The following is a 17,385-nucleotide window of genomic DNA, read 5'->3' on the forward strand; positions in this document are numbered from 1 at the left end:
TAGAAATCTCTGTATCTAGTATACACGTATACAGGGTGGATTATATTGGCTTAATTTTGAAAATGACATGTCTCAGCGCAAAAGGCTTTCTATACGATCTGCAGAGAAAGCGAGAGGGTGAAAATGAAGGTACCTACCTACCCACCTACCTACCTACCTCCGATAAAACCTCACTTTTCGAGAACGTCCGGGTTCTCCATTCTTTCCAAAAAATTTTACACAACTCGCGCAGATGTTTCGCGGAACGAAAATTGGCACGACGCGCCTACGATCACGATCTCTGAGACGGTAAAAAATGGAGGAAAATATGTAATAGAGAAATAAGAAGAACAGGAGGAGGAGGAACAGGATGAAAGCGTTGCAGATATATAGAAGACAATCGTAGAAACGAAGCGTCGATGTAACACTCGCGTTTCTGCGGATCGTAAATGGATCGGCCCTTTCGCTTCTCGGACTCGGATCCCGTCGCGAGATGAATGGACCCGGTCAATTTCCAAGCATCGCGACAAGGCCTCCTTTGTGCTTCGTTCAGATATGATGAGAAATTCGTTACGAGTTACATCCCATGATGCACAGGCTTCTGACAAGGAAGGTGACCCAGGTCGATCTCTCCGATTTCATTTCTTTTGTAATATGTTACAGCAGACTAAAAACTAGGCGACCCACCCGCCAAAGTAAGGCATGTCAAAGGACGATTTGGCAGTTTCACCGACATGAACGTAATATCTTTAATAACCAATCCAACCGGAAAAGTTTTCTTGTAAAGAGAAACGAAAACTGTAATTTTGACATTTTTTGGTTTGGAGGGTGGTTTCATCCCCCTCAAAGTCTTTAATGACAGATAAAAAACACTACGTGTTATTCAGTCTTTAGTCTACCATAACATATCACATCACAAAAGAAATGAAATCGTAGAGATCGACCTGGGATACCTTGCTTGCGAGATAATGGACAATGGACCCGATAATGGCAACTCGATCAGGACGTGACTTTTGCCGATGGCCAAAGTCCGGGAAAATGATTCCAACGGCGGAACCGTAGTTGGCTTAACGGGGCATTTGCCGGTACAGAAGTTGGCCTGCAGGCGAGGCGCCGGCTGGTTAGCTTGTTGCTAATTTTCCTCGTCCTCTGGACGATCAGCGAGGTTGGCGTTTTGCGGCAGGATGGTGAGCTCCGGGTTCTCGAAGCCGAACCCGAAACGTCTTTGCCGTCGCAACCACCGCCACAGATGTTTCGCTATTGATTCCCGAATACCGGGGGTGAAAACGGCCCGGCAGCTACTTCGAGAGTTCACCCTCGGCGGAAGAATATATCCTACTTCGTCGTTATATTACGGGAGAATCAGAACCATGGCTCGAGATCGGGAGGTTTAATTTAACGGTTCGTTGCTAATTGAAAAACTAATTGGAGCCTTTGTTTCGAAAAATCGTGTTTCCCTTTATTTCTCGGCTCGTGCCGCCTTCGATTCTAGGCTCTGAGGGTAATGAACAGCGAGTGGGTAACGGCAAGAATCTTGAAATATTTGTTTACGAATAACGAAAGTAGTCTCTCACGTTTTTCCCTATTCTCTCACACCTGCTTTCCACTCTTTCCGATCCCGAAGGTGAAAAAACGACCCTTTAACCTCCCGTATAAGACGGGTGGTAAATAAAATATTTTACGGCATCCCGCGGGGAGAGCGAGTATCGTTCGCGATGGTTAGTTGAAATCTGGGGATGGGAGGCAGCCCGAATTCGGGTGTACATAAACTTTTACGATACGACATCTTCAGGGCAGGTATGCGAAAATTGAATTCATACGCACCTACACCTCGACTTACTCCCTTACTTCCACACACACTCACTCTCTCTCTCTCTCTCTCTTTCGTTCTAGCTCACCGCAGTTTGATTAACGTCAAAACAATTTCGGTTTCCAAACCGGCTCTCGATAATCGAGATACCGAGGACCTTATACGGCTCGGAATTCCGTCCGACGGAGGAAAGACTTAGAGCTTCCAGTTCTCCTCTCGACATGCCCCTTCTTTTTCCGAGGAAAAATATCGGCGAATAGAACCTCTATTTTTCGCGCGAACAAGGAGGAATTAGCTATATGCTCCGGGGCTCTTCTTCTCGTCTTCGGAGGAACTGGCATGGCGCTTAAAAACATATAGATATACGCCTCGCGAGGAGGAAATATAAGAGTGAGGAAGAGAGGAGGCTAGAAGCAAGATCGTGTCGTTGCAGCCCTGAAAGATGGAAGTAAGATTTTCCAAATCCCTATCGATCCCACGCTCGGCATTTTCCGGGTAAATTTCATCCTGCTTTGCACGCTTTTTCGAACATTATTTTTCCAAGCAGAGGTACGTAGAAATGTCGCGGAACTCCGCGTTTCTCGTAAATTTTTCGTCGTGGAAGAGCGTTAAAAGACTTCATAATTTCGTAACGGTGAAATTATCCTAAACCGGGATTTGACTAGAGTAAAATGATAATAAAAAAAATCTGGCGAACGATGCGGAAATCTCTCCCCCGGCGATATTTATATAAGTTTGAAAAGATTAAGACCGCGAGTTGGGGAAGTCGTTCCGAGTCCATCAACCGACTCGCCGGCGAGAGAGAAAAGTCGGGTTAAACTTTTATATATAGTCAAAGCTACAAGCCGGGAAGCATAAGAGACTTGCAATTCGCGGGCTGAAAGGTTCACCCCGATAGACGGAGTACGGAGCAATAATTCCGACCGCCGTAAATTTTTCCAAGCTGCGAAACGGCTTTCGCCGGAATGTAAATGCGAAAACGGAGTCGAAGCTAACGAGCTTTCGGGCGAGGATTATGTCGGAATATTTCGAAATCCCGGTGACGGACGGAAGCGGAATACCGGAAGTTGGCGAAGACGCGCTTTGGTGAAACAAGTGGGAATTGTAAACATACCCAGGATGAGATCAAAGCCTCGCTTTGTGCAAAGAGCCAGGCGACTGAAGCGAAGTGGGAGATGATTGCACGCTTCGCATCGCGCCTCTCTATTTGGCGCACGAATGCACCTCCGGCTAGCGTTTCTTCGGACGTCTATAAGTTCTTCTGCCCGACTCGTTCTTCGAGGAAAACGCGAGCTAATCCTCGGCGGGCCGTCAGTCTCGAGATTTCGACGGAAGAAAACGGCACAGAGGGATTTTTCCGACCATCAGTGGAGCAAAGAGAACACGGGAGATTATTGAAAAAAAAAAAACCAAGAGCATCGTGTACCGGAGCAGTCTCGGAAAGCATTTCGCGGCTGCGGTTTGAAGGGTTTATAATTTCATCGCGGGGGATGAATGTCAGTTCGGAAAAAATAGCGAAGGCTCGTTATCTGGGTTTCAAGTTTTACGGGATTCTTTTTGTTTCGAGTAGGCGCGAAATTTCACCGTCTGTCACTGACTCCCCCTCCCCCTCCTACTTGAAAACGATGGAAATGGAACGTCGGAGCTGAAGCAATTGTCGCGAAAGGTTTTTCGGGATAAAATCGAACAAGTGTCAAACAATTTCATTTGCTTTTCTTGCCTGTCAACTCATCCGTAGAACGAGTGAGGCGGCAGCGGTGAAAGACTTGGATTGTTCGTAGTAGCGGTTAACTGTCGAACGGATCGAGTGTCTAGATTTTATTTTTTCATCCCCCCCTTAAGCTGTTCTTTCCTTTATTTAAAACCCGGATGAATATCGGAAATAGAATTTTTGGCGATACGTCGAGCCCAGAGCGAGGCCGCGAGCCGATACGTAAGTTTGCATATAAATGATATTCGAAAATGTTCGGCAGCTCGAAGATGATGGGCTTCGGAGTTTTCTATGTACAGTCATAACATATACATAGATATAGAGTTTTCGGCGTTCCCTATAACGTATCATTCCTGCGACAAAGATCCGTCATATTCGCATTATCCTGAGGCGTTCCTTTCGATAGAGAAGAAACTTTGTTTCTCACTTCGTTTTTCCATACATGCATACATGCATATATATTTTATTTTCGACGTTGGTAAAAGTGAGAGAGAGAAAAAAAAGGAAGAAAATAAAAATGCGTAAAGATATACATGACTTTCAGAAAATTTCGAGGCAACGTCGATCAAAAAGTAAAATTGATTTCAAACCCAATAAAAGTACGCAAAATACGCACGCGTGTAACGAAACCACGGCGTCGCCTGAGCAAGGTCAAAAATTAGCATTTTTATATCGAGCTTTCCATTATTGAAGGAAAAAGGTGTGAAATGCAATAACCGCGAGTAAAGTAAAGTGTTTAGGTTTCTTCGTCTTTGCCTCGTAGAGTGTAAACTTCGAGAAAGAATTACCAAACGGTAGCGCTGATTATTAGCCGACATTTATTACCGGGTATTAAGCTGGTCTGATTGACGAGGGGAAACGTGATTAAAAGCTACACGGATGCAAGACGATGGAAAGGTCGAGAATATTAATTAGCCGACCGGGGATTTTGTCATGCTTACCTCCGGACGAGCGTGCAAATTGGAGATGATTGTGTTTTCTCAGTATTTGCATTCGCATTACTGGATTTTAATTATTTGTACAAATGACTAGGAATCAGATTGTTATATACGAGACTTATAACCTTTGAATATCTACGGTTAAAGGCGTCACTGATCACGGATTTCATTATTTAGGGAATCGGTGTGATTTGGCTTGAACAAGTCGGAGGAAATGGATGTATGAATAATAGTAAAGAACATGAACCAGGGATTTTAGAGTGTTTCAAGTTTATAGTATTCATCTGAAATGGGTGATGGTTCAAGTGTCGCCGCATTCGATTATTCCTATACATAAAGACAAGTTCGTTACGATAAGCAAAGTGACATACTGACCTTGGCAAAGCGTTCCTGAGTGTCAAGAATCTCAATGAAGAGTGAAACCTTATCGTCAACAATCTTAAATCCATTTCTCGGCTGAGCAAGGAGTTGTTGAATGGCCTGAGAAGTGGTGAGCGATTTAGCGGGGCTGGTAACAGGAGTGGCAACCCTGTTAGCGGGACCGTGAAGATGAGTGCAGCCAAGAAATATGGGATTGCCGTTAGGCGAGAGGCCGCAGGTGAACGGCCTGAAGGGTAAACCGTGAAAAGTGGGACTCGGTTTTGGGGCGGTGACGCGAAGAAGAGTCTGAGCCGACGGAAGCGAGAGTCGTCGGGCGGCGCTCTGGTTCTGCTGACCTTGAGCAAGGTTCGTCTGGGTCTGAGAGGGCGACTTGAGCAGTTGATAATCGCTCGAGGCAGAGGGAAGCGACCGGTAACCGGAGTCGGAGGGCGAAGCTGGGGCCATGGCCGAGCCTTGAGGAGTGGTCGCGATGCTGTGAGGCCTCGGCCTGTGGGAACCCCCGGCACTCCAGGTGTTCGAGTTGCCCGGATTACCGAGCACACTCAGGGACGTTGTCGGTGTCGGAGGCTGGGGTTGGGCCGGAGGCTGGACGGCTGCGAAAGGCCGACGAGGCACGGGCTGGTGGAGGACCATGCCTGACGGACCCCACTGAATTGGCTCTCCCGGTGTACGAGCTGATGATGAATTGGCCGGTGGTGCTGGGGCGAGAGATAGAACAGAGGAAGAAGCTGGACCGGCGGTTGTTGGAGTTGCGGCGATGCTGTGGGGCCGTCGAGGCAGGGGCTGATGAAGCAGCTGACCGTTCCATATTGCGCTTGGTGGCATAACGTGCCTGGAGAAGGACTGCGACGATGGTGCGGAAGGGCTTGACGATGACGAGACGAGGCTTGCCCCGGCCATGGAAACGCCACCGGCGGATTCGAAGTCCCGGGAATAACCGAGGGCGGCAAGAGCGGCATTGCCTGAAACTGTCGAGTGCGGTCGGCGAAGTACTGGCTCGGTGTTGGCGGCCTGACATGGACTTGGAGAAACGGTCCCTGCATGTCCGTTTGCCGGTGCGGCTGATAGCCGAGAAACTGGTGCTGACGGAGAAGAGGCCCTGGCTGGTGCGGATGGTGGTGGTGGTGGTGGTGGCTCGCCGAACTGGAACCCGACTCCGTGGCAGAAAGCGGATACGGGAATAGTAGAAGGACGTCTCGCTGATGAATTTGGTAGGCCGTTGGAAAGGCCGCGAACTTTGCTTGCGCCTGACGAAGACGAGGATGATCCTGTGCCGGGAATCGGGGCTGGTGGTGTGTAGAGCGAGAACCCGTGCCCATTGTAGTTACCGTGATTCGGACTCCGGGCGGGCAGCTGACCGGTCGACGAAGCCGCGGGCAATCCGCCGTTTCGGAGACCGATCGGACCGGCTCTTCCGCTACGGGACGTTGGGGTGTGAGCTGACGGGGCTGGTGGTGGTGGAGGATGGGGCTCGAGGAGGGTTTCGGACTCCTCGGAGAGACCCCAAGGAGGAATGCCGGTAGCGGATGGAAGCCGGGAGGATGCGAGCTGCTGCTGATGATGATGTCCCTGGGTTCCCGAGGTGTTACCAACGGCGGGTAACTGCTCTCCCGAATTAGAAACGGATATTGTACGAGAGGAACGGTTATTCCCGGTGATGTGCCGGAGGTTGCGATCATTGGTTATTGTCGTTTGCGCCGTGCCGCGGGCGTTGTCGCCCCGATAAAACGGACCCAAACCTAGATTAAGACTGGTTGGTTTTTGCTTAACACCACCGTTGGACTGCGGCGGTGGGCCAGACGCCGGCTCGCCCATTTGCGGCTTGGTTCCTTAATTTTGTACTATCTTCTCGACTCTTCTCCTTCCTCCGCGATCTCTTTGGCACTCGACCACCAGCGCTCCTCTATTCTTCCATCGAGACGCAGTTTCCGCCAAACTCCAACTGTCCAACCGATCACGGTTACTCCTCCTCGTAAGTCGAGAGCTCCTCGCTACCAACCGACGAAAAACTGATCATCATTTCGGTCACTTCTTCTTCCTCTTCTTATCCTTCTTGGTACTTCTGTTGCTCCGATTTCCTCGTTGGTTCAGCCGAACATCGCGATCAACGGCACATTTAACGGTAATACTATCCCTTTGATTTCTTCCCGCGGCAAAGACGATCGGATAAACAAACAGACCAACAACAAACCAAGGAAACGAAACACCTCGTCGCAGTTACCGCGGCAAGTGAGATGAGGATTGACAGAGAGAGAGAGAAAGAGATCGAGAGAGAGCATGCAACCGACACTTCGCGCTTCTATAACGCGACGCCTCGGAGGCTCCTCTCAAGGACCCGGCGTCAGAGGACCACGCCGAACCAGTCTCGATTTCATACCGCAAACTGTCTCCGGACCTGCCGGGGGCGGAGTGGCGTGCTCCGATGGCACACGGGGACGCTCGGCGGTACGACGCCGCGGCGTCGGCGGCATGGAAGGACGCTTGCGCCGGTACGTCCCGCACCTCGACGCCTCGTAGCATTTCTCCCCAGCGTAGACTCCCTCTCTCTCTATCTCTGTCTCTCTCGCAAGCCGTGCTCCGGTACCAACACCCCCAATGTGAATCTCCCGCGGGCACCGAAACTCAACGTTGACGGACCATCCTCCAACACACACACCCACTCATCCTACGCACAGTGAAGACACTGTGAACATACGCAACCCGTGCCCTCTGGCATTTGCCAGCGCGCAACATCCGCGGAAAGATGACGCCGAGGCTTGGCTGGGCTTCCTCCCCCTCTACCTCACCCCCCCCTCCTATTTGCCAATGGTTCAGCGTTGCTAGGTCGGTGATTAACCGCGAACGAAAATTGAGAATCTTTCGGCGGTAGGTATTCGTTTATTGTTTCAGACCTGACCGACGATATGTATCCGTCTGTAGGTCTGTGTGTTGTGTCAGCTGTGTGTTTACATATACCGAGAGATCCAGCTGGCAATTCGGTCCAAGTGGTCATTGTGATACGGTAAATGTTCTGCCATGTGTTCATGTTTACTTAGCTCACGTGCGAATGTAACGCGATGGTTTACAAAACTTGGAATCTTCGATTCGTGACCTATCCACAGCGATGAGACCTAATTTCGAAGCCGAACTTTAACCACACGGCAAAGTATTTGTTTTTTCTTTAAAAATCAAGACATGTAGGCACGTACCGCTCCGCGCTCCTTTTGCAACCCGGAGTGCTGAATGTAACCCACGACATTACACATTATTTATACCCTTTGGAGTGGCACAAGTTCTACTACTCTCTGGCCTCCTTCTGCCCCCGTAACGTTGTATCCCGATATCCCGAGATTCTGGACTCCGGGACACTTCGGAGCTATGGTCAAACTTTCCACATCAAGCATTCAGTGGCGTCAAAACTTATTTAATAACTTCCCATGCGCACGGACTTTCCAACCTATCCCAACTCGGCGCTAGGCTGGACTGGATACCTACCCGCGACCTGTCCCAACGATGCGATACTACGGCAAAAAGGCTTTTCCACATATCCAACTGCACCTTTGCTTTCCGGTGGTCCGACCTCGGAATCCCGACTGACGCTGAGTCTCTGTCTATGTTCGTACGTAGGATAAGTGCAGTGGAATAGACGGCGATGTGTAGGAAAGTTAATGCACTCGAGATACGATTTTCTAATTTTGTTTCAGGTCCGAGAAAACTCTTCTCGCAGGTCGGGTGTACACGCCACTAATAATAAATCCGGTATCTCAAACTTGCTCCAGCCAGCAGCAGCCCTCTTCCCTGCTATTATTAGTTAAAGTATATACAACGCGGTATTGATTCCGCGATGGTGTGTCTCAACCTTCGCGCGAGGCTACTTTACTTTCATTTTCCGTCACAATTAAAGTAAACTTTACACCAGGTAGGGAAAAGTGTGCGGAAAGTAGAGTCGGTCCTCTTTCGAACGGAACTTGTGACAGCGACATCTCGAGAACCAATGGAATTAAAGCCTGAGTAACAGCTTGCTCGTGAGGAATTTCCGGAAACGTTGCACTAGGTTGGAAAATTTCAATACCGTACGTGTTGAAAGGTCTCTTACTCTTCCTTTTCCTTCCCTATTAAACGGGGAAAGATTTGAATCTATAGCGGTTGCCTAGTCCGTATTAATAGTGTCTGAAAATACCCCGTGTGTAATTAACATTATGAATTGATATTACGCCAGAGGGGAATTAGTAAGCTGTATACTCGATCAATAAAATCGATATCAGGGGTCGTACTAAATTGTCGGAAGGGGTGCAGCGGGGGTTGGTTTATACCCAAGACGTTTGCCAAATTGGCTATCAACTCGGGAATCTCTCTTATTCTTTCTTTTTTTCGAGAAGCACGAGGAGGATAGTCCAGCAACGTCCGTACATGACAGCTCGATTGTCCCGAATTAATTTTACCGTCTTGAGGAGCGAAAGGGGTAAAGTATAATGGGCTAGGAGAAAAACAATGGGGGGTCCAGCACGTTTTTGAATTTCGCCAAGCAGAGAACCATGCCGACGACGACGTTGTCGCTTAATAAAGACTAGCCGAGGTGTAAGAGAGAAGGAGAGAGAGAGAGTGAGAGATAGAGAGAGAGAGAGAGAGGAGAGAGAGAGAGAGAGAGAGAGAGAGAGAGAGAGAGAGAGAGAGAGAGAGAATATACTCTACGACTGCATTTTTCTTCAACACCGTTCCGCTTTTGATCTCGGTCATGAATAATGCGAGTCACGGGTTTTTCAAATTTATTATTCCCATTATCACTATTACTCTTTGCTGTTCTTCTTTCGTTTTTTCTCCTTTGTCTAATTTTTCCATTTCAAGTTTTTTTTTTTTTTTTACTATGTTCAGTTAATGCATCCACCGGTCGTAACTCAACTCCGCGATTGTGTTGAAATAAAATTAAGACAAAAAAAGAAAAGAAAAAAATTTATACCATACACGAAACAACGAAGAATTAACCGGAAGTTGAGCCGGTGCGGTAGAAACTTTCTTTTACCTCATCGTCGTTTTTTTTTCCGTAATTTTCGCGCAGTTTCACCTTTAACCCGAAAAATCGCAAGAATAAAGGTTCGCGACTTTCTTCTCGCAGCCTAGGACGAATATAAATAACATGAAGAAAATGATGAAGATGAAGAAGAAGAAGAAGAAGAATTTTCGCGATACATTTAAAAGCGCCTGTGCGGACCAGCCACGAGAAGGAGGACGACGATGACGAGGAAAAGTAAGGAAAGTGGGGATGTAAAGGTTGAACCTTTGGTGGTGAAGGCGACACAGATACGGATCGAGCCAACCCGCAACGCGGGCTAACTGGCCCGGTAGGAGTGTATTTTTTCGCGAGAAGGGCGGAGAGTGGCTTTGCGGACGGAGAGGAGGAAGGAACGAGACGAAAAGCTCGGGGGTAGGTAAGTGCTGCCGGTGAAATATGGGTTAGCAGCCCCGAAGAGCAAGCGAGAGAACGACGGTGTGGCAGCTATTTAATAATCCATAACCCGAAAGCCGCCTTTCCCTAATCTATCAATTATTGTATCGACTTCCCTCCTCCTAGTCTCTTTCGTCTATATCTATACTGATCCGACGGAGCTTTACGATTTGTTGTCAAGTCGGATGCGGAGTGAGTTTCCAAAAACGATAAACTTTGCCGCGAGTCGAGACGAGGAGTCTACTTTTCCTACGTCTCGCGGTCATCAATCATCAAAATTAAATTACTCGGATACAATATTGTTATTATCGCCATCCGAGAAAATTTCATGTAGGTACATACTTGACGCACGTGTTACGCGTTGCGTTTGTTTTACTTACCGAACTAAACCGGTCGGATTTGTTTTCCACCACCTTACGTTTAACGTTTAACGAGTCGATCGATAGTATTCTCCTTACCTGTAAAAAGGAGATAAAACGTGATGTTAGTTTGGTCATGACGAGTATATACTGATATCTGTAAATTTTCATTTTTCCTACAGAAACGATGAAGAAAATAAATTCTAAAGATTCCTCGATAACATATTGCGAAGAACAAGTGTCTTGTGGAATTTACGACAATGATAACCTGGCGAAAAAATAAATATAATAAAGACAAGCGTAAAAGGTAAATGAAAAAAGGAAAGCCTGGAAATGCCTGCAAGTTTAAAGAACGGCAGAGTGAAGAGAGATCGAAGGTTATATTTCCACCCTCCCTTTTCCTCTTCCAGGGATGAGAATCCTTTTGAGTTTCATCGTGACGATTCATCAAATTTTCTCCACTTAGCAGTTCGACGAAGAGTGTGAAAGAGAGAGGGTAAGGAGTGGGAGAGAGATGGATAGAGAGGGGAGGAGGGGGAGTATCAAGAGTAAGAGGGGACTTTTGGGTGCTTGGAATTTTTCAGGAAAATTAAGCAGTCTCGCGAATTCCACTTGGCACGCGCGAAAGGACGCGTAAATAACTCGCGAGTATCGCATCGCTTTCATGTGTCTGATTCGAAAAAAAGATAAAGAAAAAAAAAAAGCAAGTCTGTAAGTTCGAGTAATTCTCTTTTTTCTCTCTTCCATTTTTTAAACTTCTAATAATTAAACTACAGCGAAAACAATGCCCACATATTTATAAACATTTATGCGAATGTGAAAATTCTCCACGTACATATTATACATGTACTGGAAGTAAGAGAGAAAAGAAATGTGAAAAGGGAAAAGAAGAGGAAATAAAGATAAAATGAATATAACAGACGATTTTGATACCGGAGGAAAATAATAAGCCGGACTTTATCTCTCGGGCACAGTTGACCGTTAAAAGGAAAAATGACCAGTTACCACCGGGCAGAAGTTCTTCCGAGGTTCAGGTTAGGATAGTGATAACTGCCGACTCTTATCTATGATTGACAGAGAAACTGTAACGGTAGAAGGTTGCAAAAGCAAGAGGCTATCTCGGGGTTTTAGCCTCTGTTACTTTTTGCTTCCTCTTCTCTTCTCTTCTTTTTTTTTTTCTCTTTTCTTTTTTCTTTCCGAGGTGAAGGGTAGATGGACCGACGTAACCGCGTATTTCCGGTGGTATATTAAATATATTACCGGATATTCAACCGTGTGAAATCTAATCGAAATTGGACGAAACGAAAAAAAGTCTAGGAGATTTTCTCCTTTGTTCATCCGTCATTAGCGAAATCGGAGATTCTGAACCTGGCTTTAAAAATCAAGACTAAGGACATGTTTAATTCGAAATTCTTTCACGCGCGAGCGCGTAATCGAAGAAAGAGAGAGAGAGAGAGAGAGCTATCAATATCGGGGGGGAAAGAGAAATGAGGAGAAAAGAAAATAAATAGAAATAAAATGAAAAATTTTTTCAGCCCAGATTCGTTATAGGCTGCTCAGAGAAATGCCTGACTTCGAAAAAATCACTTTGACGCTGCCTCCCGCGCGTAGGTACAGGATGAAAACGTTTGAAAGGCAATGCTTGATTAAAACGTTCGACAGGCAGCAAAAGCAGCTTGTATCCTACCAAATTCCAGGGTGAGCTCTAGTGCCCAGAAAATGACACGGGTCAATACAATCGTTGCGTAACGATAAAAACCGAAAAGGTCAAATCGCGAGAGACAAGTTTTTCGGAATAAAACTTTCCCTGGTTCAGATACATCGTAGAAATAATAAAACCGCGAAAAAATAATGCCAACAAAAAAAAAATATGTATATTAGGATGGTCCTTATTTAGGGTGTGGACGAATTTTTGCCGCTCCGACTTCAAAATAATTCAAAAACAATTGCCTAATTTTCTAACATTTTTATCTCAACTCTAAGATAGTATCCGCATTGCGAAGTTTCTTATGGAAATAACGTGAGAAAAACTTCTTTTTTTTTCTTCCACATAATAGCACTTAGTGCCCACCAGAACCTCGCAGTTACAGATTTTTTGGAACATTATTACTTTTACAATAAAACATATGCCGTGAAAAAAAGTGTTTACTATCTTAAGAGTTGAGATAAAGATCTGAAAAAATGAGGCAATTGTTTTTGAATTGCTTGAAGTTGATTTGGTGGAGGGGGCAAAAATTCGTCAACGCTCCAAATAAGGACACGACGTACGATTCTGACACGTACGATTCAATTTTCAAAATTTTCATCCATCTGAGAGCATCGATTGCGAGTATACGTACACATCGTCTGATCGTGGTAGAAAAAGTACCCAGTCTCCCATAAATTCTTCGGACATATAAACGCGGGCAGGTATTACCTGCACCCTTATTACTGCAGCAAGAAGAACGAAGAAAACAGGTCGTTTGGAATTTTTCATTTCCTCTCCGCTTGCGGTATAACACCGGTGACAACGAGGAGGATTTTGCTCGCTGCCGCTGCTTGATGTAAAGAATGGAACCACGGACGGACAATTTACCGTTCGATTCCGTGGAAACCAGTTAATCCGTATGTTTTTTCGTTCGTTGATAAATCTCCGAAAATACATCCCCTCATTCAATTACGCAACGAATGCGTATAATTCCGTCGAATCGCGGGTTGATTAAAACCGTGAAAATTTCCAAAGTCAATAGATCGGACAGTTATCTTATATCCAATAAATATCAACCTTGACTTACGGATGAAACAAGATGAGAATAAAAAAAAAAAAAAAATTGGCAACCGAAAATTTTGTCCTATAAAAAAAAAAAAAAAAAAAAAATTAAATTCTCTACGGTTCGGAGGGTGCGAATTTGCACCCTTGAATTAAATTTAGATATCGTTTCTGCAATTTTTTTAACACCCCGATGAATATACGTAAAACGTAGAGATTTCTCCCGGTATTTTCAGGATGCCGGGAGATTCCTCTTTTACTGGGTAAGTATTTGTGAAAATATTTCTACGAGTGAGCTCGCGAAGAATCGAAGCTGGAACTCCGGGGATTTTTCATACGACAGAGAGACGTCCGAGGAGTTTCGAGGGTCGAGCGAATAACTCGAATGGTCGGCTAGCTGCGCACAGGCTTCCGGTTAGATGGGTAAAAGGTATCCTGGAGCTTCCGGAGAAGGAAAAAAAAGGGGGGGGGGGGGGGGGGGGGGGAATTTACCTCGAGACCGATCCAACACAGGCGGGTATAATATGCCACATATTTCCGAGCTCAGGGTATGTTAACTATTTCATACAAGTAACACAATCAACTCGACGACTTTCGTGAGGGTAAAAGCACGACGATGCACTGAATTAAACGTCATCGTTTTTTTTTTTTTCTCAACTTTATAAAGCTCGAACTGCCACCTCCAGATTTTACATCTCGCAGCCGCGTAAGCTTCGTCAAATTTCATGATACCGACTCTTCCGTACCAAGTGCAGAGATTTTTTTATACACGGTAAAACTTGTGCTCAATATGGTGTCGATATTGTTTTAATCATTTCGCGATTACAGGGTGGCCACAAATTTTTGGGAAAATAGTTGCAAGACATTTACTGGTTATCGTAAAACCTAGTTTTAGTACAAGTTACTAAAACCTAAATCGTTCAACTTATTAACTCTATATTTGGTTCAAATTCAATTCAAATTGAAAAAAATATCAAGTAGAAAAAAGTCCATTTGAACCAATTTCTTATTTCAACGACAAAAAAGTAAACTTGTTATCTAAAAAAAATCGTTTCTAATTCCCATGACGGTAAACTGATATTTTCAGATTCTTCCATGAACAAATTAAAAACACCCTAAGATTTCCAGGTTTTACAGATTTTCCAAGTGTGTGGCCACTGTGTGATTTTATCGTCGTGTCAATTTTTGAAGATCGAATTTGTTTCTGTATTTTTCGCAAAAAATGAAACGGCCCGTGGATGGTCCGACCGACAAGTTAAGAAATGAAGGTAAGTATGTTTCAAACAACTTTCTTACTACGTTATGGTATAACAATTCGTGCTCGGATACTCTTTTTTCTTTTAAAAAAAAAAAAAAAAAGAAAATAAATTGTACAACCAAAGTATGAAACATACCGTCAACTGTTGTAAATTATAATAAACATTGACAGAGGGACGTTTTAATCCGGTATATGTATGTTTGAAGTTGCGATGCAGAATATATGGATATAGGATTTCGCGCTTTCTATCTCTCGGGTTATACGATTTCGCGAATCCGCGCTCTTGCAGTTGAATCGAGTCACTCTGGCCGCGCCTCGTAGGTCACAACTCCGGCAATAAACTCTCCCGCCGCCATATGGTCGCGGAACGTCGAACTAACGATCTGCAATTTCTATGTGAAAGCGAGGAGGGATGACGAAAAAAGGCGAAAAGGAGGAAAGAACTGACCGAAAAAACGAGACAAAAAAAAAAAAAACGAAACAAAAACACACACAGGCACGTTTTCAATTCTACGGGGAAAAAAGTCCTGCACAGTTTCGCGCCGGACCAACGTGTGACAATAAATTACAGCCGATAGGTTTTAAAAACACGAAGCCGAGACTGATTAACCTGCCGTTTTTTTAAATTATAGCCCTCATCCTAGTGATGACCACTAAGCTAAAAATAATCGATGCATCGATTAATCGAGTCCAAAAGAAATAAATAATCGAATTGATAAATTATTTCGTATTTTTTTTGAAACGGTACATTTGACAGCAAATTTTGGTAACTTTCAGTGGGTAGTCTTAATGGCGGAAAAGTTTTTTAATGATTTATAGTTTCGTTCAAAATATTTTTCAATTTCATGTGAAAGTAGTCAAGTAAGATAATGATAATAATTGATACTGCAATCACGTAAATTGATATCGTATCGCATAGTTAACGGGAGTGAAAAACAAAAACCGATTGCGAGGAAAAATAATCGGTTCAATCGAATATTAATTATTTTTTGTCATTTTGACAATTATTTCTTTTACGATTACACGGGTTTTTGCGAATTTTAACTCGAGTTAAGTATAATGCGCTAAACTTTTGTCAGACCGTGCAATAAGTGAACTTGCAGCAAGAAACGCAACAAGGAAATAGAGAAATAGACGACACGCCGTGACTTTGATGTAACATAGAAATAATCGAGTTTATACCTACATCACGAATGCCTGAGTAGTACTCGACTAGACCTGGATATGGCTGGCTGGCTGCAAAACCTGGTTAAACTACGTTTCAAGTAAAACTCAAACGCCGAATCGCTGTTTCAAGTTTACAGGTTATACGCGACAATATTAAACGCAAGTTAAAATTATATTCCAACACCGTTTTCCCGTAGGATAAAGAACATGTTTCTTTTTATTTATTTATCAAGAAACAAACAATCAAAAAAATAAAATCAACATCTCTGAACGAGTATGCGAATATTCTGAATCGTTGAAATTTTTCTTTCCAATAGTTCTTCAGATTGACTAGCTAACATTGATCTATTGATTCCCGTTTCTTTTCAACCAATGACGATTCGTTCGCGAAAAATGAAAAACGTTATAATTCGCAGAGCAAAAAATTTGCGACGTCTGGTGTTACATCGAACCAATCCATACGTCTACAGTTGTGCAAAATCCCAGTAGGATTATAAAGGAATGAACCATGCGAGGGTGGAGGATGATGCGGGGAATAGAAGCGACGACAGTTACGACTGATGTCAGAATGGGACGCACAAACGCACGGGCGTGTGAATACCTAGGTGAAAATTCCTAGGTATTGCCTCGGGTTACACGTTTCGCGATACGTCAATGTCTGCTAGGTGAGAGGTTCGAATGGCAGCCTCGCGCGAACGTTTTCACCGGCGAAGACAAAATTTGCCAGAAATTTAACGAGCTTTTTGGCAAACGACGCTGATTTCGTTACGATATACGTGTCATTGTTATTTACGAGTGTGACGATAAGATTCAAATTTTACTCTCAAGATTTTTTTTTTAAATGAAAAAACCAACGGTTAATTGTAATCCACGTAAATGAATCTCGATGAAAAGTCAACGCCGTTGTAAAATGTTATGGTAATACACGTTACGATGTTACACGTGTAACTTTGAACGGTGATATTGTATAAAAATTGTATTTTGCTAAAATTCAGAAAAAGAAATGGTGAAATATTGTCTATTCAACTAACATCGGTCATAAATTCAGTTCCCTTGTTAAAGATTGAAAATATTTCGTATATTTTAGGTTCGTTATTCAGCGTACAGTGTTTTAGTTTTTCATTTTTCTTCCATACCTCGGTAGCAAATATCGATAAAGATATTTACAATCAGAGATTCCTGAAAGCGGGAATGAAAATCATCAATTACCGTGCCGTGTAACGATGAATTTAATTAAACCGACGAGTGAAAACGGAAGCACAAAGCAAAAAGCCAATAAGGTGGGTGTATAGTTGCAAAACCGTGCAGGTTGATTATCCCTAACAACAACGACTAAAAAGTGGATCACGAGCATCGGCCGTTGTGTAGTTTATTCGCATCCCTTTTTCGTTCTACTCCGCGTGTTGAACAAAAAAAAAAACACGACAAACAAAGTAGTATACAAAGTGAGTGTCAGAGCGGTTGTTTGTTGGTGTATTCAATTTCACTGGGGAGAGAAAAATATAGAAGCATCACACGGGGTTCCCAAGGTCCTGTGACACGAGCAGAGGCAAGAGAGGGATGAACCCGCAAAAGATGTTTTCCTCCCTCTAATGTGAGAATTCCTTGGTG

At 44.3% G+C, this 17,385-nt stretch overlaps 2 protein-coding genes across 10 annotated transcripts in view; both read right to left on the bottom strand.

Moving 5' to 3' along the window:
* Nucleotides 1-7,215, bottom strand: part of LOC124223588 (transcription initiation factor TFIID subunit 4-like) — a 44,805-nt gene extending 37,590 nt beyond the window's left edge. For both annotated transcript variants that reach the window (XM_046635736.2, XM_046635735.2), the window contains exon 1: nucleotides 4,814-7,215. In XM_046635736.2, the coding sequence (XP_046491692.1) occupies nucleotides 4,814-6,634 (1,821 nt within the window). In that variant the 5' untranslated portion in view covers nucleotides 6,635-7,215. The remainder of the gene's footprint in view (nucleotides 1-4,813) is intronic.
* Nucleotides 1-17,385, bottom strand: part of LOC124223580 (dystrophin, isoforms A/C/F/G/H) — a 304,909-nt gene that overhangs the window by 141,331 nt on the left and 146,193 nt on the right. The window lies entirely within an intron of this gene.

This window comes from Neodiprion pinetum, chromosome 7 (genome assembly GCF_021155775.2).
Source record: "Neodiprion pinetum isolate iyNeoPine1 chromosome 7, iyNeoPine1.2, whole genome shotgun sequence".
In the NCBI taxonomy this organism is placed as follows: Eukaryota; Metazoa; Arthropoda; class Insecta; order Hymenoptera; family Diprionidae; genus Neodiprion; species Neodiprion pinetum.